This window comes from Ascaphus truei, chromosome 1, assembly GCF_040206685.1.
Source record: "Ascaphus truei isolate aAscTru1 chromosome 1, aAscTru1.hap1, whole genome shotgun sequence".
NCBI lineage: Eukaryota > Metazoa > Chordata > Amphibia > Anura > Ascaphidae > Ascaphus > Ascaphus truei.
This window is the reverse complement of record NC_134483.1, coordinates 33,471,365-33,498,654: the sequence shown is the minus strand read 5'-3', so window position 1 is coordinate 33,498,654 and position 27,290 is coordinate 33,471,365. Positions and strand designations below refer to the sequence as shown.

General features: G+C 43.7%; 1 protein-coding gene across 4 annotated transcripts in view; it reads right to left on the bottom strand.

Moving 5' to 3' along the window:
* CTIF (cap binding complex dependent translation initiation factor) overlaps window positions 1-27,290 on the bottom strand; it is a 419,064-nt gene that overhangs the window by 249,851 nt on the left and 141,923 nt on the right. For all 4 annotated transcript variants that reach the window (XM_075586030.1, XM_075586013.1, XM_075586021.1 and 1 more), the window contains 2 exons: window positions 20,177-20,281; window positions 19,225-19,300 (listed from right to left, as the gene is read on the bottom strand). In XM_075586030.1, coding sequence (XP_075442145.1) covers window positions 19,225-19,300; window positions 20,177-20,281 — 181 coding nt within the window. The remainder of the gene's footprint in view (window positions 1-19,224; window positions 19,301-20,176; window positions 20,282-27,290) is intronic.

Sequence of the window (27,290 nt, the reverse complement as noted above, 5' to 3'; positions counted from 1 at the left end):
TGCCAGAAAGACAGTTTGCACTCAGGCACCACGACCCCTCCGGCACTCAAATGGCCAAACACCATAAACACACTGCATACATTTTTTTTTTTTACAAACATAATCCAAAGAGCTTTCGCTCAAAGTTGAATCAATTTCCAGCGTTTACATCCAGGTACAGTACAGTTCCACTACTTTATCCAGCCACTTCCTGCACTGGGTATCAGAATCCCAGATTACAAATGGTCACCAAGTGGCATTGTGACAGACTCCTAGCTCAGGAAATTACAGGGGCTTTAGCACTCTAGCTACACGGGACAATGGTGACATTTTTAAAAAAAAACACTATGGGCCATTTTTACCAAGTGGTACTATAACGCAAGATACCACAAGACAAGTTATGGACCATTCATGTGAATAGGCTATAAGGTGTCTTGAAACCCGAGGAACCTTCAGGTGCGTTCGCCCTTAATATACATCTATTTGTTGGTTATAATTTTCATTATACAGTATTTAAGCATACATTTTCTATATTGATTGAAATCTTTTCTGGCTAGAAAAAGTTTTTCCTATTGCAAAGACAGTGTGCAGACACGTCCTGTCTGTAAGGAGTTTTTATTCCCCTCTTAATTATGTAGGTGTTATTATAGTGGTGATCAATTCGGGTATCACCTAGGGGATATGCACCTGCATTTGATAAAGTAATGTATAGATGTTATTTTTTAATTGGAGTGCACCACCCTAAACTTATTCTGAAAGGTGTCTAAAGGAATAGCACTGCTTAGTAATATGGGCACATGACAGATTAACTGCAACAAACCTTTCTCGTGTTCTCTTCAATGTACATATAGCAGTTATTTGTACTTATTTACACTGTGACATTGTGAAGGTATCAGCTCGGATTTTGTGGGGAATTAAGCCGTGTATACAAAGTATTTTTTGCTCCTAGGAAATGACTGTTGCTCTGTCTAATGGTTAAATAAGTACTATATGTTTTCATAAGAAGAAGATTTCAAAGAATAGAGCCATTTATTCGCACAGTAGCTATGTCAGGCATGGCGTGTCCGTAAACTATACTTTATAGGATCCACTTTGCCTCCTGTAGCCCACAGAAACTCGCACACACTCAGCAGGAGATAATCTCGCAGCTTCCTATTGGTAACTGTAGGAGCCATATTTCCTTTTTTCCAGTTTCTGAGAAAAGATTACAAAGTCTGCAGGGTCCCAGGATCGTGTGCGTGTGTGTGTGTGTCTCAGACACTTTACAGGGTCTTTTTACCCAGATAGAAAGGCAGGAAACGTAGGGTTCACTTATCAGGTTTATTATCAATAGGGCACAAAACAAACAAGAACAAAACAAAATACCCAACTCCTCTCTGGAGCGCTAACTAACACTGTTAATTACTGACTACAAGCTGGAGAGCTAAGCTCTTTGCCAACACAGCGCCCTGTATCTGAAGCCCTCTCTTTGACACTGTCAGAGTGTGACTCTTGTCCAGGAAAACAGCAGGGGTAGGGAGCTGCTTGAACTGCTTTAAAGCAACAGCCTGTTAACTAGTCCCCAGGTGAAGATAAAAGGTACAAGCCTAGGAAGGTGCGGGGTCCTAAAGACTGTACCTCCCTTCAAGCACTTTACCTTTGGCTACATCACAATACATAGTCATGTGAAAAAGAAAGTACACCCTCTTTGAATTCTATGGTTTTACATATCAGGACATAATAACAATCATCTGTTCTTTAGCAGGTCTTAAAATTAGCTAAATACAACCTCAGATGAACAACACATGACATATTACACCGTGTTATGATTTATTTAACAAAAATAAAGCCAACATAGAGAAACCATGTGTGAAAAACTAAGTACACATTAAGATTCAATAGCTTGTAGAACCACCTTTAGCAGCAATAACTTGAAGTAATCGTTTTCTATATGACTTTATCAGTCTCTCACATCGTTGTGGAGGAATTTTGGCCCACTCTTCTTTACAACGTTGCTTCAGTTCATTGAGGTTTGTGGGCATTTGTTTATGCACAGCTCTCTTAAGGTCCAGCCACAGCATTTCAATCGGGTTGAGGTCTGGACTTTGACTGGGCCATTGCAACACCATGATTCTTTTCTTTTTCAGCCATTCTGTTGTAGATTTGCTGGTTTGCTTAGGATCATTGTCCTGTTGCATGACACAATTTTGGCCAAGCTTTAGCTGTCAAACAGATGGCCTCATATTTGACTCTAGAATACTTTGGTATACAGAGGAGTTCATGGTCGACTCAATGACTGCAAGGTTCCCAGGTACTGTTGCTGCAAAAACAAGCTCAAATCATCACCCCTCCACCACCGTGCCTGACAGTTGGTATGAGGTATTTGTGCTGATATGCTGTGCTTGGCTTTCGCCAAACGTGGCGCTGTGTATTATGGCCAAACATCTTCACTTTGGTCTCGTCTGTCCAAAGGACATTGTTCCAGAAGTCTTGTGGTTTGTTCAGATGCAACTTTGCAAACCTAAGCCGTGCTGCCATGTTCTTTTTAGAGAGAAGAGGCTTTCTCCTGGCAACCCTTCCAAACAAACCATACTTGTTCAGTCTTTTTCTAATTGTACTGTCATGAACTTTAACATTTAACATGCTAACTGAGGCCTGTAGAGTCTGAGATGCAACTCTTGGGGTTTTTGCAATTTCTCTGAGCATTGCACAGTCTGACCTTGGGGTGAATTTGCTGGGATGTCCACTCCTGGAAAGATTGGCAACCGTCTTGAATGTTTTCCACTTTTGAATAATCTTTCTCACTGTAGAATGATGGACATTAAATTGTTTGGAAATGGCCTTATAACCCTTCCCAGATTGATGGGCAGCAACAATTGCTTCTCTTAGATCATTGCTGATGTCTTTCCTCCTTGGCATTGTGTTAACACACACCTGAATGCTCCAGACCAGCAAACTGCTAAAACTTCGGCTTTTAGAGAGGTGGTCACACTTGCTGATGATCAATTAATCAAAGGCATTTGATTAGCAGCACCTCTCTGCAACTTAGCATCTTAATTCCTATGGAAGCAGTAAGGGTGTACTTAGTTTTTCAAACATAGCTTCTATATATCACAGCTGGCACTCCAAGCAAGGAAGTCAAATCATAAGGTGCATGTTCCATAAGATAAGTATAAGCAACAGATTGCCTTCCCAGCAGGGAAAGCAAAGAAACAGCACTCAGTGGTACATAACAAAAAGACTGTATTCAAAAGACATGACAGCACATATATGGTCCAAATCCCTCTCTTGACATCCGATCAAACCCTGTATAACACAAAATTCTCCTCCGCATTTTTAAGACTCCTCTTAAAACACACCTCTTTAACGAAGCACACGAGTAGCTTGGTGGCTGATAATGTACACCTCATACGATTGACCTTGGCCCCTTGCAAACGCACTTACCAGAATGCCCTCCTACTGTCTCTTCGGGGCAGGGGCTCCTTTTCCTGTTACTTTAATGTCTCAAGCGCTTATTCCCATTATGTGTTATATTATGTCATGTCTAGTACTGCTGTGAAGCGCTATGTACATAAACAGCGCTATATAAATAAAGACACATACACGAGCCACTGGGCAATCTGCCGGCACGTAATACGTACAATGAAGCACGGCTCGTGTCGGAGAGTGCGAGACTGGTGTTAAAAGGTGTTAGTTAGAATAGGATAATTGGGTGAACAGAGCAGGGTTACAGATCTGTGAAAAAGATACAAACGCATTCACGGGTATTAATCTTTGCTGCACTTTGTACAGTGGAGGGTTTTTGTCACTTTTTAACCTGCAGCTTCCTTGTTCAGAGATTAGCTGTATAAACGGTTTATTATAGTAGGCAAAACGCTCGAGGGAATCTGCACACTGCAGTGTACATTATAGGAAGCTAAAAGTGACACACTCCCTGGGAGCCCATTTGCACATCACTACCCAGAATTCTCTTGTGCAGCTTAACCACTGTATGACCTGTGATCAAGGATTTGAGAGTGAAGCAGTTTCGGGTATCTGTGCAAGACATCCAAATGCATTTATTGGTCCCATGTAACATGTAAATCTTGGTATCAGTGCAGGCAGTGTTGGGCCCAATCCGGGGTTTCCCCTGAAGTCAGCAGCTCCCTTGAGTGACAGGGGGGGTGGGGGGGGGGCGGGACTAGGCCTGTGTTCTGACCTATCAGGGGCTCAGACCTAAGAAACTGTACATAATACCGCGCTCCTCCCTATAGAAGTTTGCTGCAGGTAAAAAGATAGGCCTTACACATAGAAAAACAAAAAGAACGCTTCATGCGCTCCTACCAATTAGGCTAAAATAAAATAATAGAGTGAAAAAGGGTTATTTTGTTTAACCCTTTGCCCAAAGCATTTATAAGCCTGCATGCCACGACAAGACATACCCGTATTCAGGTACCTACACTGAATATATAAAGAGGAAGAGCAGTGAAATCAGCGCTAATGCGGTGAATGTGAATAGTGACACAATATAGGTGACAATAGTATAAACAATGCACTTTACACTTAAAGTGGGGGCTGACTAGGCCAAAAAGTTAACACAAACCAATACAAATAATACAAAGAAAAAAAACCGGCACCTCCAAAATATAAAGATAAAATCTGACCAAATATAAAGTCCAACACGAATGGAGAGGAGTCCTGGGAGGAATCTTCAATGAAGTCTCAATGAGGACAAACAAACATGTAAGACAAAAACAGAAAAGACAAAAGAAAAAAGATCATAGTGCAACTCAAAGACAAACAAGGAGCACTGAAAAGATTGGCAAAAAAAAATTACAAATTTAATGCAAGTGTAAAATATAAATAAAACAACATACACATGTAAGTTGGGCTAGAGACGCTAATGAAGCTGTAGCATCCAGTAGGAGTAAAATTGGAATCCTACTTACAGCAATTCTGAATGGTATAAGCCCGTAGAGCAACTGTCTTTAGATTCAGACCGAAGCCTCTGCAGAGATAGGAAACAGCAGCCTCCAGGGATCCACTCTGCCGGAACTTCCACTGCTGAGCCACACACAGGCCTTTGGAGTGAGTGGGGAGTATCACAGGGGAGGACCGGGACTGCACGCTGTTGGAGGGATCACCTAACACCACACACACAGACCGTAGGGTCGCGCGATGTGGTGGTGACGTCACACCACAGCGCGAGGGCAGGGGGAACACCCAGGAAGGCAATGAAGCTCGAAGGAGCTAAGGCAAAGTCTGAAGGGGACAGAGCACGCATGGGGGAGGGGGAAGATACAAGTCTCAGCCAAATAAAAGAACCACCCTACGCGTTTCGTGACGTCAGTCACTTCGTCAGGGGCATGAGGTGATCCCTCCAACAGCGTGCAGTCCCGGTCCTCCCCTGTGATACTCCCCACTCACTCCAAAGGCCTGTGTGTGGCTCAGCAGCGGTCGCTCCGGCAGAGTGGATCCCTGGAGGCTGCTGTTTCCTATCTCGGCAGAGGCTTCGGTCTCAATCTAAAGACAGTTGCTCTACGGGCTTATACCATTCAGCATTGCTGTAAGTAGGATTCCAATTTTACTCCTACTGGATGCTACAGCTTCATTAGCGTCTTTAGCCCACTTACATGTGTATGTTGTTTTATTTATATTTTACACTTGCATTAAATTTGTAAATATTTTTTTGCCAATCTTTTCAGTGCTCCTTGTTTGTCTTTGAGTTGCACTATGATCTTTTTTCTTTTGTCTTTTCTGTTTTTGTCTTACATGTTTGTTTGTCCTCATTGAGACTTCATTGAAGATTCCTCCCAGGACTCCTCTCCATTCGTGTTGGACTTTATATTTGGTCAGATTTTATCTTTATATTTTGGAGGCGCCGGTTTTTTTTCTTTGTACACTGAATATATGTAATAATTGTCCCGTGGACTGGTGAAAAAATGTGTGAAAGCCCTGAAGGGGTTAAATAAAGCATAAGCTTATATGAGTAGAGCAATTAAAATTTGGCCAAAGCCAGTATCATAGTTACCTTACTGTAGAGGTAAACTGTGGGTGCACAAATTCCCTGGTGTGAATATATTCTTTGTCAGCCTTACACATTCACCTACTCTTCAATAGAGGGTGATGTCCAGACTGACACTGGTGTACAATACAAACGCTGCTGCGCACGCGGTAACGGATTATCACAAACATTTCCTACTGTGAAGCTTCCCCACAGCAAATGAATAGCACATCCACGAGCCGTACTCCAAGTCCTGGTTCTGCAAGATAATGGGGAAGTGCAAGGTTCCGTTCTAATCTTTCACCTTCCTTGGAAAGGGACAACGCAGTTTTCGGACAGTGCGGCTGGTAGAAAAATACAGGCACAGTGATCCCTTGTTCACAAAAACATACCCTGAATATCTCGATAACGAGCAGCAGCAGACAGAGGGGCTCTGGGTTTCCCTTTGGGCCATTAATATCCCGGTATCTTCACCACGAGTATACACACTTCTTATATTAAAGATGCAATCCTTGATTGCCAATTAAACAGGGGGACACCCCCCCCCCCTATTTACAGAGATCAACGTTTACCCTGCAGGAGGCCGCTCGCCTTTATCTCCAATCACATTGCATGGTTCTATGTTTAGGGGTTAGGGTGGGGTGGTCAGGGAGTGAATGATGAGGTATTCGCAATAGGATTTACTGTACATTCCCAACCTTGGGGGACATAAACTGAAGGCAAAAAAAGAGCGGGCGTCAGAGGGAGTGACAGAGAATGAAGAGAATCAGATTAACTGCACTCGTGCCCATATTTAGTGTACATATTACACTAAATAGAATACATTATGGATTTTTGGGGGGAGGGGTCATCACTTGGGCATCTCGTTTCGTACACCGAAAACAGAGGAGGGATCCCATACACAAAACAATTGATTTTGGGGTAGAGGCGGTTTATTAAAGAGTTTGCGAGCCACTGCTATATGACATTTGTAAACAATCCGGTGTAATTGTACAATGTATTACAAGAGCAGTATATGTGTAGTAGAGATAGCAGACATCCTTGTGCATGTTCATTGTACATTGCAATACCTGTACATAGCATACTGACCAACATGTGAAAACGCTATGAATGGAGCTCCGATAGGAAAATGCAGGAGATCTCTTCATCTTTCATTAGGATAAGGAGTTTTATACACTGTTTGCCAAGCTGTGAGTGTCCCATATAGATAGGGAGAGTTAGCCAGTATTGATATAGCTATACAGTATATGCCAGTATAATCTGTATGTGTGAATGTGTGTGTATCAGGGAGGATATATGTGTGCGTGTACACGTGTGCGTGTGGGAGGATGTGTGCGTGTATCAGTGTGTATGAGGGAGGGTGTGCATGTGTATGAAAGAGCATGTGTGTGTGTGTGTGTGTATATGACTGAGGGTGTGTGTGTGTGTGTGTGTGTGTGTATGTATGAGGGAGGGTGTGTGTGTGCGTGTATGAGGGAGGGTGTGTGTGTATTAGGGAGGATGTGTGTGTATTAGGGAGGATGTGTGTGTATTAGGGAGGATGTGTGTGTATTAGGGAGGATGTGTGTATTAGGGAGGATGTGTGTATGTGTGTGTGTGTGTGTGTGTGTGTATGAGGGAGGGTGTGTGTATGTATTAGGAAGGGTGTGTGTATGTATGTATGTATGTATGTATGTATGAGGGAGGGTGTGTGTGTGCGCGCGCGTGCATGTGTGTATGAGGGAGGGTGTGTGTATGAGAGAGGATATGTGTTTGTGTGTGTGTCTAATAGGGAGGATGTGGGTGTGTATGTGTAAGTATGAGGGAGGATACAGTATGTGTGTGTGTGTATGAGGGAGGATACAGTATGTGTGTGTGTGTATTATGGAGGATGTGTGTGTGTGTGTGTGTGTGTGTGTGTGTGTGTGTGTGTATGAGGGAGGGTGTGTGTATGTATTAGGAAGGATGTGTGTGTGTGTGTGTGTGTGACATGTGTGTGTGTGTGTGTATGTATGTATGAGGGAGGTGTGTGTGCGTGTGTGTATGAGGGAGGGTGTGTGTGTATGTGTGAGGGAGTGTGTGTATCAGTGTGTGTGTGTATCAGTGTGTACAAGGGAGGGTGTGTGTGTAACAGTGTGTATGAGGGAGGGTGTGTGAGTAACAGTGTGTATGAGGGAGGATGTGTGTGTGTCTGTAAGTATGAGAGGATGTGTGAGTGAGGATGTGTGTATGTATGAAATATAAAATAAAACTCACACACACGTCTGTGATAAGACAGCATGAAGTATGGGGATAGTATGAAACGTCTTAAGAGACTCCTAAGGAGTTGGGTATAAGCTCTGTGGAGTAGAGAGCATCTTCAGGATTCGGACAGTTACCTTAGACTCTGGACAGTAACTATATCCTCAACAAACTCTTTTACTAATGATCTTACATTTATGTTAGCACTTTTAACTCCATAGATGCAACAATGAGCAGGAATGAGAATGCCACTCAATGTACATCTTGCCACATGTATGTGAAATTGGAGCAGCTGTTCCACTTGGCATACTGCTGTGAGAAGTGTGAGGCCGTCCATAGAATGCATGACCGTGCGCAGAAGCGCCGGCGCTCACGATGCGCGAGGAAACAAATAAAATGTGTTTGTCGCGTGACGGCCGGGTCACGAGAGCAGTTCGCTTAATGAGGGCGAGCCAGCGCCGTGGCATCACGGCCACGCCCCAGACACGCCCACAAATCTCTCCTGCTACAGGCGCGCGTTACCCAGCGCAAATGGTCACGCGGGCACTAACCATGGTAGCTGGGTCACAGTTAGAAGGGGAAACAGAGGGAAGAGGAAGAGGCGGGCCAGTTCTGAGCTGGCCCATTCCAATAGATTTGCCAGATTGAGTGAAGATATTTGGGGTATCAGGGCAGGAATGGCAAGGCTGGGGGGAGACAGATTCCTATAGCAGCCAGGGGAAAAGGTTCCTCCAGCACAGAGGGGACTCAGGATACTCATAGTCCAAGAAAGATTGTGGTTGTAGGGGACTCCATTATTAGAAATGTAGAAAGGGCAATCTTTTGGCATGACCACATGAACCGAACAGTTTGTTGTCTCTCGGGGGCTCAAGTTCGGCACATTGTGGATCGGGTAGACAGATTGTTGGGAGGAGCTGGGACAGACCCGGCGGTCTTGGTACATGTTGGTACCAATGACAAAGTTAGAGAAAGATGGAGGGTCTTAAAAATGATTTCAGGGATCTAGTCTGCAAGCTTAAAAGGCAAGGACGCCCAAAGGTAGTAAAGGTGGATATAGAGGGTGCCATTCGAATATTGAGGGGTAGGGCATTCCAGAAGTGTGGGGCAGTCAGTGAGAAAGGTTTAAGGCAGGAGAGGCTTCAGATACAAAAGGAGAAGACATCCTTGAGCAGAACGCAAGAGTCGGGATGGTGTAAACAGTATAGCGCATATGTTTGTGCATGTGTTTATTATGGTCTGGTTTCAAACATGTCACTTTGGCGGTAATCCTTTTATTTATTTTTTATGCTAATGGTATTAACCTTTTTTCCATCTTACAGACTTGGATTATACAGTAACAATTTTAGACGGTTTGTATTTCATTTACTTGAGTAGCCCTATCACAATAGTTTCAAGATTTAAACCTCAATCAATTGCCCTTCCACAAGCGAGAACATTGCTACTAAATTATAGTAAGAAAATATCTTCATTTTAGCATTGCACTGAGCGCAGTAATAGAAGTACCAAGATAAACAGAACACAGGTGCAATAGGTGGGACTTTAAAAGCTTTAAAATGTTATTTGTAGAATATGCACTAGGTGGAGACAGAGAACACAGAAAAAAATACAGAAACCGTCCCATATTCTGCAATACCGGTGGTCTCTTAGGTGTAATCTACATATAGAGACCTGGCGCATTTGGACGCTGGTGGAGTTAAGGGATAAAGCAAATTAGTTGCACACAGAAAGGTTTATTGTTGAGATGGTGAAAAAAAGTTAAAATTGTTTTAATTTGGAGCAATGCTCAGACATATAAAAGGATGGGGTCTAAAAGGGAAACAAACCCCAGTGCGCCACGAAGAAGCATATTAATGCTTGGGAACTAAAATAATGCTGAAGATTGGGAGATCAAGATGCGCACGAGGGGCTTGTCGTCCTAGTATTAGTGGGTTAGACATATTGGCTGCCAAAAAACATGCAGGCTAGATAGCTCTGTGGAGTAAATATTCCTTCAGTGGCTGTGTATTCTTCCTGCTGAATACTCCAGATTCCGAGACACCCCACAGCAGTCGGATACATATGTTGGGGTAGAACTAGTAGTAGGGTATTGATTCAAGTTAGTCTGGCCCTTATGATATACGTATACAACATTCTATGGAAGCTCTTAGATCTATATTCTGGTGTATTAACGAGTAGATATTCAAACTGAGAGCTCTCTATAATTCCCCTTAGAGTTCCCCTTAGGTTGCGCTTATAGTCCTGGCTACGGTGACGAAAGGGCGACTGGGGGGCATGGCGGGGGCGTGAACTGTTCGCCATTTTGGATGCTATGTCGCACCGTTGCGGACGCGCCTACGACTTAGGTATAACGATTACTCCGTGTGGTTAGATTTAATACACTTGGTCTATGACACTGTAGGTAAGGGGTATATGATGTACCCCAGGCTACATATAATGCAGATGTAACACTCTCCGTTTCTTAACCCACCTAGGGATTGGTGGGTAATGCTAGGATAAAACTGTGAGATGTATGTCCTGATATGGATTTCTGCTGCAAGCCCGATGTTAATCTCCTACATGGATCCACCTAGTGGCTCATGTGGGGTGTTGGGTGCACCTACAGTTATGTGCAGTAGATCACTTTGCTACCCGTCACTTTAACCCTTCGTGGGGTCGACGTGCAACGCTGTTGTCAGCCTGCATGTTCAGTGTCCTGATATAAATTATGGTTACGAGTGGTATTAGTCTCATACACTGCTCCCCCTAGTGGTTTACCAAATAATTTCACTTAGAGTTAAATGGTTTGTTTAGGGCTGAGCTGTACACTCCAAGCAGAGAATGCATCAATGGAATCGTTGTGTATACTAGTTTGAAACGTCTCTGCAATTCTTTGGATACCAACACTGAGGGCCACAGTAAGGCGTTCGCTAATGCATAGTGCCCCATTACCATAGTGTGTGTGTTTAAATATTGCATTTGGAAAATGCGGATCACTGTAGTATAGTATGGTTGCAAAATTCCAGTTCTTATGGTTTCACAGGTTACCCTAATTATATACGGATCATTGTCCCGATCAACAGGAGAGGTGAGCGGTCTGTTTAACAAATCTAAATATTTGAGTTATATCAGAACCAAGATCAATAGTCTCATCATAGCCGAGTCATTTACTGTGTTCAAACCATAGTTTTGGTAGGCAGCCCAAATGTCATATATGACTAATGGTCCCGATCAGCAGGACAGGTGAGCGGTCAGTTTAAGAATCTAAATATTTGATTCATATAATAGTCTGTATACCGGTCGCCTCTAAGTAGCATACGCGTTGAGGAGATTTAAAAATTGAAAGAATGGTAAGAACCGCATTCGTAGACACATATTGAAAGTCGGGAAAGCTGATCACAACAAATACTGCCGTAACTAAAGTGCTTCCCGCAGTGACGTGATTAAAAGAGATGTCGCAAAATGCCGACGTACGTTTCGCTTAACGCTTTATCAAGGCTGTAAGTGGATGCCACGGGATGTCAGGTATATATAGGGTATACCCTCACCCTAGTGCTTGGTTGCGTATTTGTTGTAACCCTTTCGTTTCCACGGGTTTATTTGTGGAACTACAGACCTGTGGTGCTTAGACACCAGGAGCAAATACCCAGGATATGAAACGGACGAGTTTAGAGCACTGTACTAGTAAACTCTAATACAAAAAGCATGCTAAAATAAAACAAAGAACAGTTGCCTGCATCAGAGTCCCACTCTCCTAAATCACAGGATAATGATCACATAGGAGCCAACAGCAAATGTGACTCATGCCAATAAGTTATGGGGTATACCTATGTCACATCCCTTTGTTAGGTAGCAGTATCTATTGGCTGCTTGACTGTTCTTATGGCAGCATCGGTTAGTGCAATATTGGTATAGAAAGATGTAGCCTGGAGACACTATTCTCAAAAATCACTTCTTAGGGCCCCCCTTGGGGAGCTGGGATATCTGATCAAGGAGTGGATTCTCAAATGAATGGATGGAAAACAAAGCCTTCATTTAGCCCATTTGGTGATAGTGTGTTAAGGGTATAAATCCATCGTGACTCCTTTTTTAGTAATTCTTGGTCCCAGTCTCCCTTGCGGGCGCCCATAGTTAGTTAGTCAATACCAATAAAAGTGAGGACACCACTCTCCATTATGGAAATTGTGGACATGTCTTGCGACCGGGGTGTCAATGTGGTTCCTAATTGTCCCTAGGTGTTGAAGAACCCTATGTCTGAAAGGGCGCCAGGTGTTTCCGATATATTTCTTGTTGCAGATGCACTGCACCATGTAAATTACCTCGTCGTTTTGCAGTTGATAAACTGTTTGATTTCAAAAGTGCGGGTATCGGTCCAATATTTGAATGTTTTTGTGGTCTTGATCACTGTGCAGGCTTTGCAGCTGAAGGAACCCTTTGGTTTGTTTGGGATGCAAGTACTTTGTTTTTTTCCTTCGAAATGACTGTGGACTAAACCGTCGCGTAAGTTTCTAGACTTGCGACTAGTCATTTCTGGATAGGTCTTTAGAGCATCTGTTAAGTCCGCGTCAGCACTGAGAATATGCCAATGCTCCTCAAAGATTGATTTGGCTGTGCTCCATTGCTCATTGAACGTGCCAATGAATCTAATTATAGTTTGATGTCCTTCACATTTTTTGTCTCTCAAAAGGTCCCGTCTCGGTGTATTCCTTGCCCTTGTGTATGCTCGCTTGATCACATTATTGCTGTAGCCCCGTGCCTGAATCCTTTCTTTCATTACAGTTTTGATGCCTGCCTTTCAAATTCCAAACTAGTTGCACAATTCCGCTTCATTCTTAGGAATTGCCCGACTGGGATACCTCGAACAAGGCTTTGTGGGTGGGTGGTGGCTATTGGCCCTTAGGACACTGTTTGTTGCGGTGGACTTGCGGTAGATTGTGGTGGTTAGATCACCGTTGTTTTCCTTGGATATCAGGAGGTCAAGAAATGATATCTTATCGGGGCCAATCTCGCATGCAAGTTTCAAATTATTCTCGTTGACATTGAGAATACCGATGAACTCTTTAAGGAGGTCTATGGGGCCCGCCATAACAAGAACACATCATCGATAAATCTGCTCCAAAGGTTTATGTGTTTGTTCAGTGTACCTATCCATGTTTTCCAAGAAGACCGTCTCTGATTTCCACTAGCCCTGGTATAGGTTGGCATATGATGGGGCACATTTTGTCCCCATTGCCGTTCCCTGTGTCTGGTGGCACAGAATTTTATTGAACAGAAAATAATTTTTAGTCAACACAAAAGTAAGAAATTTGAGGACAAAGATGTTGTGATTTTTGAATTGTAAACCTCTAGTCTTCAGGAAATGAGAGACTGCTGCAATCCCGATGTCATGAGGGATGCTTGTATACAGCCCCTCAACGTCAAGAGATTTCCAGTACAGTGTCCTTTGTGACATTTCTGATGTATTGTCCTTACTTATAAATACTTGTTAATTTTTTTATTTTTTTTGTAGTTTACAATGCTTATTTCAATAAATGGCATGCCTTAAAGACATGTTTTCATGCATGACAGTGTATATATATGTTTGCAGAATACTTCTGTAAATTGCATGGCATTATGCATTTTATTATTTGCTAAAGACGGGTTCTCATGCATGACACTTCCTGGACAGCCCCTCACATTATGACCGCGCTCACCCCCTCACTCGCTTTCCAAAAACCTACAGTCTACACATCGCCGGAGAGGAAAGCTCGCACGAGGCAAGTAGCACTGTAGCACTCTCGCTCGCTTTCACTATGGACAAAGCCTTAGGGATGAATTCTAAAATGGCATTATATGAGACTCCTGGCATTCTTGCACTCACCTTGTCTTATATAATTCAGATAGAGGTGCTAGGATCCGGCATCTATACCACTAGCTGCATACAACTATGCAAAAAACAAACTGGATCAGCACTCAAAAAATAAATAAGAGAAAATGATAGTGTTCTGGCCCCGGCTCACTGTAGCTGATGCGTAGAACCAGGCAGTTTAAACTCGTTCCCTTTAAATTCACACAGCGTCCTTCTATTTTCCTTAACTTTATTGGAGGGGGGTTAACAGAAGCATAATACAACTTGCGGGTAGCATTTTTGAGAGGAAGGTAGAAAATGAATGCCTTATTCTAGAAGAAGCAGTGAGGAGGGGTGTTTACTCACAAGGCTATTGGTTCCAAAAGGAAGCATGCTTGCCTGGACAAGCAGGAAATAAGCCAGAGCTGTACCAACTAGTGGGGGGAGGAGGGGCAGATCAATATACATAAAAGCAGAGGGGAATTGCCACGGCAACAAGCTCAGAAGCCAAGGGAAACAATTACATTTGTAACAACATAACACTAAGGCGTGATAGCAGCCTCAGAACAGGGAAAAAAATACCTACAGATTCCAGGACAGATAGACTCACGTTTTCCTTTTGGTCTCACCATGTTTCTTCTTAAATGTATGTAACATGGTATGTCCCATGGTATCTCTCTTTCCCCCATAGTGCATCTGTTATGTAAGTCCCTAATAAGTTCAGAGCAGTAACAGCTTAATTGATGGGCCATTGACCCCCCTTATTCTCCACTTGTAAGTGATGGAAGTAAGGTGGTGACTCATGGCCTGTGTAAGACTATCAGGGATAGGTACAGTCCATGAGCCCGCCCCTTCCAGAGACTTCCAAGTGGGAGTATCAAACTTAGTTAGTCATGCTCTGGAGAGAGAAGAGAGAGCATGGGCAGTCAGGCTCACCCATTGCGAGGATGAGCTGGCCCACCCCAGGCAGAAGCCTGGGAAACATCAGACTCCTTGCCCCTTACTACCAGGGATAAGCACCCTCTAGAAGTCGGGGACTTCAGAGATCATACAGCGCTGTAAGAAGAGCTGCCGTGGCTGTGTACATGATGCTGCCAATAAAGACCCTTGTTCATCTTTCACCTGCCTGAGTGTCAGTTCTTGGGCAGAGTGGAATAAGTATGCAGTGGTGGGAGCTGATCTCCGGAATACAATACCCTGGAGCCCACTACAGCTGAAGGCGCACAGTACCAACTAAGAAGAAAGAGCTCAAAAGCCTGTCCTGGTCTCAAAGTAATGCAGATCGCTCCCAGTCTCCTGAACCAAACAGGTAAAGCACCACACACCCATGTAGTAGTATGTAAATCTCCCAGAGGGGGGGGGTGAAGGAGGGGGGGAGAGAGGGGACAGTGCTACATGTATAAAAAAAAAGCCAGCAGAAATACAATAAGATCAGAACACACAGGGGAAGGAAAAGGCAGCAGACACACACTTATATGTGCAAACTAGAGCAAAGTTTCAAGGCTGGCCCCTTCGTCAGGCTTTGCCCATTTAACTGCGTGTCTGTTGGCTTTCCCTCCCCTGTGTGTTCTGATCTTTTTGTATTGCTACTGGGTTTTTTTTATACATTAAAGAAGAAACATGGTGAGACCAAAAGGAAAACGTGAGTCTGTCATTTTCTCATTTCGTTTTTGACTGCTGATCCAGTATTGTTTTTTTTTATCCAGAACTTTAAGTCCATGGACAAGTTTTTTTTTTTACCGATGGGAAAAACGGTTGAACTTATCTTTGCTTTTTAATATAATTAATACAATGACCAAAAGTTTACACATTTTACTCCTAACATTGGGGGTATTTCATATTGCAGACCACAGCAGTATTATCAACTAACAAAATGATCCCTGCGTGGCAGCAATTGTTATAGAGAAGAGGAGCAGTGCAATGGGGAATGGATTATAAGCAGCGAAGAACAAGTCCCTCATACTGCCCCAATAATATAAAACTTAAAATAATCTAAAACTATAAAAAAAACATCCTTAATTTAATTTCCCAAAATGTGAATCGGAGGATAATCAGAGACACAAACAGAGAAGGAGTATCCTCCGGGTAAAACTAGGATGTCCTTGAGTACTCCAAAACAAGCGTGACCGGAAACGAAAAGGTTGGAGAGCCCCATATCAGCATAGGATATTTTAAATGGGAGTCAGAATCTGTGCTGCTAATCGCAATCTCCAGGTAACTACATGGGCAGGCCCTAGTAATCCTATATCTAAGGCTCTCCCTCCTCCTTCCATTGGAGTTTGATAGGAGGTATATTTAGGCAAAAGTAGCCTCTTGATAAGGATCCATACCCCTCCTGTCTATGGCCATGGAACGAGGCACTTCCAGGTTGTGCTATCGTGACATCACAGTATGTAACGTCACTCTACATGACGTGCATTTCACTTGACAGAGCTTTTTTGAGGGACCCTAGTTTTTACTTTTACATGATATGTGATTCACGTTTACATTATTAGGGTCCTGAGTGTAGTATTAGAGGCTTGTTTTTCACTCTTTTGGTGACTTCATTTGGCCGTTTTGTCCACGCCCCCCCGCGCCGGAAAAAATTAGCTGCAGACCGCAGATCGCGGTGCAGTGAATTGCACGCGCCGCCGGCAAGCAAGGCGGCCGTGCAGGCGCGTGCAGCGGGGCCTTAGCCTTATTCAGATAAACATGGAGCAGCAAAGGAAGAGATATCTGATTACTTCTACGAAGTACCACAAAAAGTGTCAAAGTCATTGGTAGACAAAGAACATATTTGTTATGTAGTTATAAGCATTGGGCAAGTCCTTTATCTCCCTGTACCTCAGGTACCAAAATCATAGATTGTAAACTCATCTGGGCAGGGACTGTGTCTAACAATCCCTTCTGCCCCGCACTTTAGGTAAGTAAGGGGACTCTGAGCACTGCTTGATGATATCAGGCCCCACACTTTATACTGTAATTGTGACTCCCATTGGAAGAAAAGTGCTACAGAGAAGAGAAAACGTTTGTGAACAGTTTAGGATTTTCACATAGTTCAAACCTAAAATGTTTTTAGATCTTAATCTAAATCCTAACAATAGATGAAGAAAATCTTATCAAACAAATGACACACAAACATGATACTTTTTCAACATTTATTTATCCACAAATGATTCAACAATCAATATTCGCGTGTGACAAAGTATGTGAACCTTTAGATTCAGTACCTGGTGGCGCCACCTTGTGCAGCAATGATTTCAATTAAGCGTTTCCTGTAACTTCTGGTCAGTCGCTCACATCGGTTTTGAGGAATATTGTCCCAATCCTACGTACAGAACTGCTTCACCTCAGTGACATTTGAGGGCTTCCTTGCATGGACAGCTTGCTTCAGGTCCTGCCACAACATTCCAATAGGGTTTAGATCCCGACTTTTATTAGGCCATTCTAAAACGCGGAATTTCTTCTTCTGCAGCCACTCTCTTTTAGATCTGCTTGCATGTTTAGGATCATCGTCTTGCTGCATGACCCACTTTCTGGTTAGCTTCAACTTATGAACTTATGGCCTGACATTTTCCTCTAGAATCTTCTGATACAACAGAGAATTCATGGTTGTTTCAATGAAGGCAAGTTGTCCAGGTCCAGAGGCAACAAAGCAGCCTCAAACCATCACACTCCTTGACGGTTGGGATGAGGTTTTCCTGTTTGAACGCAGTGTTTGGTTTTTGCCAAACATAATGTTTCTCATTGAGGCCAAAATGTTCTACCCTTGGCTTGTCTGTTCATAGAGCATTGTTTTAGAAGTCTTGTAGATCATCCATGTGCACTTTGGCAAACTTCAGACAAGCAGCAATGTTCTTTTTAGAGAGCAGTGGCTTCCTCCTGGCTATCCTTCCATGAACACTAGTCTGGTTCAGTTTTTTTCAGGTAGTTGCGTTTTGAACACTCACATTAGCCAAAACGAGAGTGGCCTGCAGATCCTTGGATGTTACTCTTGGATTCTTTGTGACTTCCTGGATGATTTGCCGGTTTGTTCTTGAAGAGATTTTGTTAAAACGACCGCTCCTGGGTAGAGTGACTGGGATCTTGAAATTTCTCCTTTTGTCTTCCTCAGTCTGTCTGAGAGTGGATTGATGGAGCCCAAATCATTAGAAACTATTTTGTAACACTTTCTAAACTGATGAGGTCTTCATAGATTTCTTTTGGTCGTGGCATGACGTGTTTCCACACACCTGTATGGTGGAGACCAAACTCAAAAGTTTCTGATCTTTATATAGGGTGGGGCCTCCTAAACTCACCCCTGAAGATCTACCTAATTATTTAAACACCCGATTCCAATTATCCCCTTTAATTTAGCTAATAAAACCAGGGTTTCACTTAATTTTTCACCCCGATTCTTAATGATTCATTTTTGTGTAATTCACACATCATTTTTTTCCAAAATACATGGAATTGGTTAATATAAACCCTATTGGATATTTAAGAAAAGACTGGTTTTGATTCAAGAATTTTATCATGGAAAAACGATGGAATTTCCGTCATTATCGTTGGGATTCACAAACTTTTTCTCACCACTGTATATGAAATAGTTTTAATTAAGATACTTTTCAGTGCTGTAGGACACCTTATGGCTCATTCATTAGAATGCTTCGTACATACCGCCCTACATTCTTTAGACTAGTGGTATTTAACCTCCAAAATGTGATCCAGTAAGCTCAGTGGGAGCGAGAGAGGGGTGGGGGGTGAGAGAGAGGAGGGGGGAGTGAGAGTGAGTGAAAGAGGGGGGAAGTGAGTGAAAGAGGGGGGGAGAGTGAAAGAGAGGGGGAGAGTGAAAGAGGGGCGGAGAGTGAAAGAGGGAGGGGAGTGAAAGAGGGGGGAGTGAGAGAAAGAGGGGAGGGAGTGAAAGAGGGGGGAGTGAGAGAAAGAAGGGAGTAAGCGAGAAAGAGGGGAGTAAGAGAGAAAGAGGGGAGTAAGGGAGAGAGGGGAAAGAGAGGTGGATTGTAAGACAAAAAGGAGGAGGGGGAAATCACAGAGTCGCCGACAGGGGGGAGGGGGGGGCAAGGAAAAACAGCCCTGAACCCTAATCGCCCAACATCCTGTAAAGACAAGAGATCCTTACTAGACACACAGCCACATCTGGTCCCAAACTCCCACTATCCTAAGCTGCCTGGTAAGACTATCCATATCTACAGTACATTCTCTCAAGAACCAGTAGAGAACAATACAGCTGTTCTGCTGTGGACCACATCCTTAAAAGTCAGAAGAGAGTATAAAAACCTACCTGCCAAATTGGAAGAACCTTTTCTATGTCGTTCAGGTTAATCTCCTCTCCATCCTCACACTTTCCTTTTCCAAACCTGAACCAAGAAACAAAAATGTACATTCCTGAGGAACTACATGGTTATAATAGGAGAAGATGCCACCAAAGCATGTTCAGGTTGTAAAAAGCGCTGTATAATGCATTGGAGTTACAGCAACTATTAATACCTGAAGAAGACACTTAAGCTGTACAGCAATTTGTCTGTATTTAAGTCATAACATAATGCTATAGCAATCAAAGTAGCAGAGGGCAAGAGTAAACTGTTTGCTTCCTGATGACCATTGCAATGTAGTAAATGTAATTATGAATAGATCAATTAATAATAAGTAGCCGGTCACTAACCAACCTTTAAACTTTGACAGGCATTATAATTTGACTTAGGTTTGAGGACGAATACCTACTAGCGATGGTCTATTTAGAGATGTAACTTGCTGCATTGTCTACTACACCTTACAATGGGGTTATTAATGAAATTGCAACAGCTGTTAACAGCAGCTACTGACCAGTCAACTGAATAACAGTTACAGCTATCACAGTATAGTGAAGAACACCCCAACATATGGTGAACTTGAATGGCCAACTCCATTAAGGGCCACCACAGGTCAGGTTTTCAGGATATCCCTGTTTCAGCACAGGTAGCCCAATCAGTGGCTCAGTCTTCGACTAAGGCTAAGCCACTGATTGGGCCACCTTTGCTGAAGCAGGAATATCCTGAGAAACTGACCCGTTGGTGCCCCTTGAGGACTAGAGCTGGCCACACGACCTACAGTATAGCAACTGCACATATAAACAAAACATGTTCCCTTTTCGACTAGGACTAGTAAACTGGCACCCCCAATAATATAAGGACACACACACACAAACACACAGACGCACAGACACAGACAATGCCTTAAAGATCATTGTCCCTTACCCTTCTCTGTCTATCTGGGGGAGCGGGTGCTTTGGGGAGTTGCGTAGTTTACGGTGTAACTGTGTGAAGTCCAGTTTTTCTGGCTGTAAATCCCAAGTTGCACCACTGAGGGGGGAAGAAAAGAAAGGAGGAGGAACACGGTTACAAAATAAAACAACATCAAACAATTACCATCATCATCATCATACCTTGCAGTGACGATGTAAAGAATATACAGCTGTTAACGCCCAATTATAACAGCTGTAATATTTACAGGGTGTCCACACAAAGGACGCACAGACCATCGTAAACATTAACACAAGTCTCTCATTTTACAGCTTGGTTTGGCACTAAAAGAGGCCCCCATACCTCATATACAAAGAATTATAATAAATAATGCGGTCTCCTAACCCCAACAGACCCTCCTTACTGTAAGGGTTAAACAACAGGCCTAGATACACATCAACCCCCCTTCACTTCTGAAAACACAGAAAATATCCCCGCCCCATACCTATATTCAGGAGGCTTTCCTAATATCCTGAATCGAGGGCATAGGACCCTCCATAAGGCTCCGTGTTGTCCCCATGTCCCCGGAAGTCAATTCAGGGGCATATCGCCCCACTGCCTTTGACACACTTGTGCCAAAGGCTACCATTCTTAGGCCCTACCAAGGCCCACCCAGTTCTCCCTCCCCCTTTGTGTCTCCCCCCCCTCCCCACCGCACCCCCTCCCTCCGCGACTCCCTCAACTTGGGACTCTGACATGAGCTCCGCCCCTTGCTCACACGCTCCTCATATGGGAAGTTTAGGAGCCTCAGGGCCAAAAGCCCTGAAAACATTCATAGTTAAATAATGGCCTCCATTAAATTAATATCAATTAACGCCAAGGGCCTTAATTCACCTAAAAAAAGAAAATTAGTCCTCTCAGACCTCAAACGGTCTAAAGGAGACATAGTCCTAATCCAGGAAACTCATTTCAACACACAGACGCCCCCAAACACATTCAGAAGTGTTTTTCCCCAAGCATTTTATGCCTCCTCCCCTAGCAAAAAAAGAGGAGTAGCCATCCTCATCAGAACTGGTGTCCCTTTTGTGCTAACAAAATCATACTCGGACCCAGAGGGGCGCTCACTAACACTTTAAGGCACCTTAGCAGGATCCCCGATCACGATTGTGAATATATATGCTCCCAATGACAATCAATTACTTTTCCTGTCTAACTTACTAGAAGACCTGGACCAGCAGTCTCTGTCCTCCCTAATCATTGGAGGCGTCTTCAACATGGTCGCATCCCATATAAATGACAAATCTGGTCCAGATCAAAAGAGCCCAAATCATACCCCCTCCCCAAGTAGTACTCAGGCCCAAAAAAAAGCTAAAAAATTCCGAGAGATCATGGAGAACTACTCACTGATCGATATATGGAGGGCCCAGCACCAGGGACAGAGGGACTACACTTTCTTCTCCACCCCTCATCAGTCCTACTCGAGAATCGAATATTTTCTGGGCACTAGTAACGTCTTCCAGGCCTCCTCTCAATCTAATATTGGACCCATCACGTGGTCCGACCACGCGCCAATTGACCTCTCCCTAACAATCCCCTTTGTTAAACACTCCCAATATAAATGGAAACTGAATGATTCCCTTCTTAACTGCCCTGACATGGAGAAAACTCTACGTCTAAAACTAATAGAATTCTTTCAGATCAACAAAGGCTCCGCCTCAACCCCGGCCATGTTATGGGAGGCCCACAAAGCCTCTATCAGAGGAGACTTAATCTCCATGGCCTCATACAAAAAAAAGCAAAAATTTAGACTTCAAAAGGAGCTTACAGAAAAGATCTCTCTCCTCGAAGCCCAACACAAAACCTTGCTGTCTAAGAAGACTCTAAAGTCACTAAATTTAGCTAGAGCAGCCCTTAAACACATACAACTAGAGGAAGTTGAAAAAGCCCTTAGATGGTCGAAACAAAAATACTTCGATAAAGGTAATAAAGCTGAAAAGCTCCTGGCCTCGAAGCTACGAGGTATACAAGCAAAAGCCCAGATAGCAAAAATCCAAACAGACACAGGTCAAATCACATACCTAGAGAAAGAAATTACCCAGCAATTTGCGAAATTTTATTCTGACCTGTACAATCTCCATCCCCCAGACCAGGACCCAGTAAACATAAACAAAATAACTCAATATCTGGACCACTGTAACCTCCCCACGCTTACCCCCCAAGAAACAGAATCCCTCAACAAACCTATAACACAAGAAGAACTCTCCCAAGCTATTAAATCCCTTAAACTAGCAAAAACACCGGGCCCGGACGGTTTTTCCAACATTTATTATAAAATGTTCTTACCTATATTATCCCCCTATCTCATCCAAATGTACAACTCATTCCTACAGGGAGAGTCAATACCCTCTACGATAACAGCAGCGAACTTAGCGATCATCCATAAGGAGGGTAGAGACCCACTTTTATGTGGGAGTTATAGGCCAATATCCCTGTTAAATACCGATCTCAAAATCTACAGCAAGATCCTGGCAAACAGGCTAAACCCAATTCTCCTTAGACTGATACATATAGATCAAGTAGTATTTGTGTCGGGAAGACAGGCCTCCGACAACACCCGCAAAATAGTGGATATAATTGACCACGTGCATCTCTCTGGGTCCAAGGCAATGATCCTAAGCCTCAACGCTGAAAAAGCGTTCGATAGGATTAGGTGGTCCTTCCTAGACCAAACCATGCTGAGGTTTGGATTCTCAGGTCCTTTCCTGGAAGGAGTGAGAGCCCTATATCACAATCCAACAGCATATGTCAAACTAGCAGGGGGGTTTTCAGACCCCATAAAGATTAGAAACGGTACTAGACAAGGTTGCCCGCTCTCGCCCCTCTTATTTGCCTTAACTATAGAACCCCTAGCAGCTTCAATTAGAGAAGAACCCAATATAAAAGGAATTAAAATCGGGGACAGAGAACACAAAATTTCACTGTTTGCAGACGACGTAATATTGACCCTAGTGGCCCCCCATACCTCCCTCCCTAACCTCCAACAGCACCTGACACAATTTGGCCAAATATCTGATTATAAAATAAACATGGACAAATCTGAAGCCCTAAATTTAACCCTTCCCCAACAGGACTGGAAACTCAGCCAAGCTAATTTCAAATATCGCTGGAGTTCCTCCTATATTAAATACCTAGGTGTCAAAATATCTACTTCTTACAATACTCTATATCAATACAACTATCCTCCCCTATTTAACCAGATTAAGAAAGACCTGGAAATCTGGAAAAAGCACCAAATCTCATGGTTTGGAAGAATGACGGCAGTAAAAATGAACGTTCTTCCAAGACTGTTATATAACTTCCAAACCCTCCCAATTTCGATCCCACAAACATCTCTTAAAAACATGCAGTCTTTAATCCTCCAATTTATCTGGAACGACAAGAAACCCAGAGTCCCACGATCGGTGTTGCTGTCGAGTAGAGACAGAGGAGGTTTGGGGGTCCCCGACCTGGCAAAATACTATCTTGCTGCACAGTTGAATCAGGCCGTAGTTTGGAATTGCGACCCGGCCTTAGCTTCATGGTTAGAGATAGAGACTCACTACGCCTATCCCCTCTCCTTCCAGGTGGCAATGTGGCCTTCTGGCAGCAGCGGGGCTAAACCACCAAGGTTTGCCCTGGGAGCAATGAGATGCACGTGGGAAGCATGGCTTAAAAGCAAGGGGAAGTACGGTCTGGTAGCATCCCCCTCACAGCTCATCCCCATCTTCGGGAACCCCAAATTCCCCCCTGGGTGTTCCCCAAGTCAATTCGACCAATTTCAGAGTCACAATATTAGGATGGTGGCCGATCTGCTGCAGAAAGATGAGATCGCTACGTTTCAGGTGATTAGAAACAAATTTGACATCCAAGGCCTGCACCTTTTCAAATATATGCAGGTCAGACACTTCCTTTTATCCCTCTCCCCAACCTCTAAATTCCCTAAATTAACCAAATTTGAATCCCTATGCACTAAAAGAACTTATCAAAAAGGATTGATTTCACAATTATACAAAGCGCTAGAGTCGCCCTCGACCCCACCTGTCCATCGATACATGCAAAAATGGTCTGAACAACTAGGCCTATCGGTAGACCCAGAGGATTGGGAGGAGATCTGGGAGCAAGCCCCCAAAACTTCAATTTGCACAACCATAAAAGAAAACATATACAAAATCCTATTTCACTGGTACCTGACTCCTGTCAGACTGAGCCAGATCTACCCCGGCGCAATAGACCTGTGCTGGCGTGGATGTGGTCAAAAGGGCGACATGGCCCATATTTGGTGGTCATATCCGGAGATACAAAGATTCTGGGCTATGATCCTGAGGCTTACAAACCAGGTCACAGGACTAACCCTACCCATGGACCCCCTGACCCTGGTGCTGAACAAACCAATCTCAGATCTTCCCCCGCCAATGGCAAGACTAATAACGTCAATATTGACGGCAGCTAGGTGCTCCATTGCGGCCGCATGGAAGCAGATAAAAGCCCCCTCTAGAGCTACGGTTACTAGGCGGATCAATGAAGTAATGACGATGGAGAAATTAACTGCCCTCATCCAAAAAAAAATACCCCAATTTCTGAACACCTGGGATCCCTGGCTAGCAAAATAATCCCATCCGAGAGGAGTTGCGGAGGTAGGAGCGTCCCACCTCCCCCCCCCCCTGTCCCCTTCCCCCCCAGATTCAAGAAGAGAAGAAGATCTACCTGAACCTGACGCAAGACTTCCCCCCCCCCTCCCCACAGCCTCCCCCCCAACCCCTCCGAGTCAACCCCTGTTTGTCCTCTTCCCACCCCTTCCCTCTCCCCAGTTAATTCCTTCCGCCCAGAAAATAGAAAATGTTTTATGGTCACATTCAGTAACTCAAAAGCCTTACTGTCCTGGGATCATGACACCCATACCTGTGTTGTATTACCTTTATGTGTCCAATAAAAATATTGATACAAAAATAAAGAGGCTCCATAATGAGTTGGTAATATTTTTTTTTTTATTGAATAATCAGACAATAAACAACATCCAGGGATATTGGGGAAAAAAAACCATACAATTACACTTTCAATGGAAATGGTACAGTGGGAACACAGTGGAAATAACATTATGACGCCGGGTCCATGTTGTAACTCGATCTGTACGCTTAGAAGTGGGTGCAAAGGTTTCTGGTTCAGTTGGCGAGAGAGGACCAACTGGCACTGTAAAGTCCAATTATTATTATTGAAGTATTTTACTTTATATGTTTTGTCAATTGGATGCAGCGTTGGGCACCCCCTGTCTCTTGTTATATACAATTGCCACGCTCAGTAGCTCTCTGGTTGACATAAATATATATTCACTTTGTGGTGGGTGTGGGAGTTTGAGCTTGCTGGGAATCTGTGTTAACCTATGTCTCTTTGGAGGCTGTGGCACCTCCCCCCAGAGCTCACTCCTCCTCCTTCACCCTTTTAACTTGGAAGGTCATTTCACTTGCTGCAGGAACAAGACCCATTATGGTTTTTTCCCCTCTCACAGAGGTAAAAGGAAGGGTTCACAGTGTAGTGTAGGACCTGCATTATTTTGGTTATACCTTGACGTTGGTATGCAGGCTTAGGACGCCTTTGGCCAAAGGGTTAACTAAATAACCAATTATTATTATTGAAGTATTTTACTTTATATGTTTTGTCAATTGGATGCAGCATTGGGCACCCCCTGCCTCTTGTTCCATAATGAGTTGGTAGTATTTTTTTTTTTATTGAATAATCAGACAATAAACAACATCCAGGGATATTGGGAAAAAAAAAACCATACAATTACACTTTCAATGGAAATGGTACAGTGGGAACACAGTGGAAATAACATTATGACGCCGGGTCCATGTTGTAACTCGATCTGTACGCTTAGAAGTGGGTGCAAAGGTTTCTGGTTCAGTTGGCGAGAGAGGACCAACTGGCACTGTAAAGTCAATATCCTATGGTAAGGACAGGGGGTGAAGAAAGAGATGAAACTGGTGGGTGGGGGGGGGGGAATGAGTGCCCCCCCCCCCCCCGTCCCGCACAGCCAATCCACTCAGCATAGAGTAAGATCAGGGGTCTCCAAACTACGGCCCGAGGGCCCGCCACAAGACTTTATCTGGCCCACAGTAACTTGATATACAATGCGCAAAAATATATATTTCATTTCCCAGTGTAAGCACGGCATCCTTTCTTTTTAATTGTCACATTTCTCTTTTGTTCTGAATCATATCATGCCGATTACCCCAAAAAGATCCAAACAAAACTTATTCATTTATAAAAATATACATATATACACACACATACATACACACATATATATACACATACATACATACATACATCAAATGGAAATATTCCTGTATGCTCATTTGCATGTCTTAGGCAGGTCTGCAACTCCGCCGGGCCGCTCTAGGAAAATCGGTCGATCAGTCAGAGCCAAACCCTGGACCAGGGTAAGTAGGCGAGATCGTAACCATGGGTCCGGCCCAAATCGATAACCCTCCCTCCCCCTCCCCCTCCCCTACCAAAACCCCCATCGATCATGGTGGTATCCCTCGCTCGGTGGCCCAAGGAGGGGGGGGAAGAGGGGGGGAAGAGGGGGGTCTACGAGGTCCGGGGTGGTCCCACGTTGCACTCCGATCTCTGAGGTTTCAGGGGATCACGGATCTGATCAGGTGGAGGTAGGCACAGTGCTCGTAGGAATTGCTCTGTCTCCTCTGGATAGCTGATGGAGATGTATTTTACGTTCTTGACCACTATAAGTTTGAACGTGAACCCCCCATCTATAACAGATACCATTATCTTTTAAGAGTAGGGTCAGGGGCCTGAACTCGCGACGTCTGCGATAGTCACCTTGGATAAATCATTAAATATTTGTAGCGATTCGTTTTCGAAAGGGATGTCGGTCCTATCCCTGCAAGTTGCTATGAACTTTTCCTTTGCGCGACAGCTGTGCAGTGTTATTATAACGCCCCTTCTGCACTTTGGGTCGTCTCACCTAAGGCCCAAAGTCCAGTGGGCGTGATCGATTTCAAGGTCGTCACATACTGTGTTAAAAAGTTTGATTAAATAGCGACGGAGATGCTCGGAGACGATAGATTCTGGG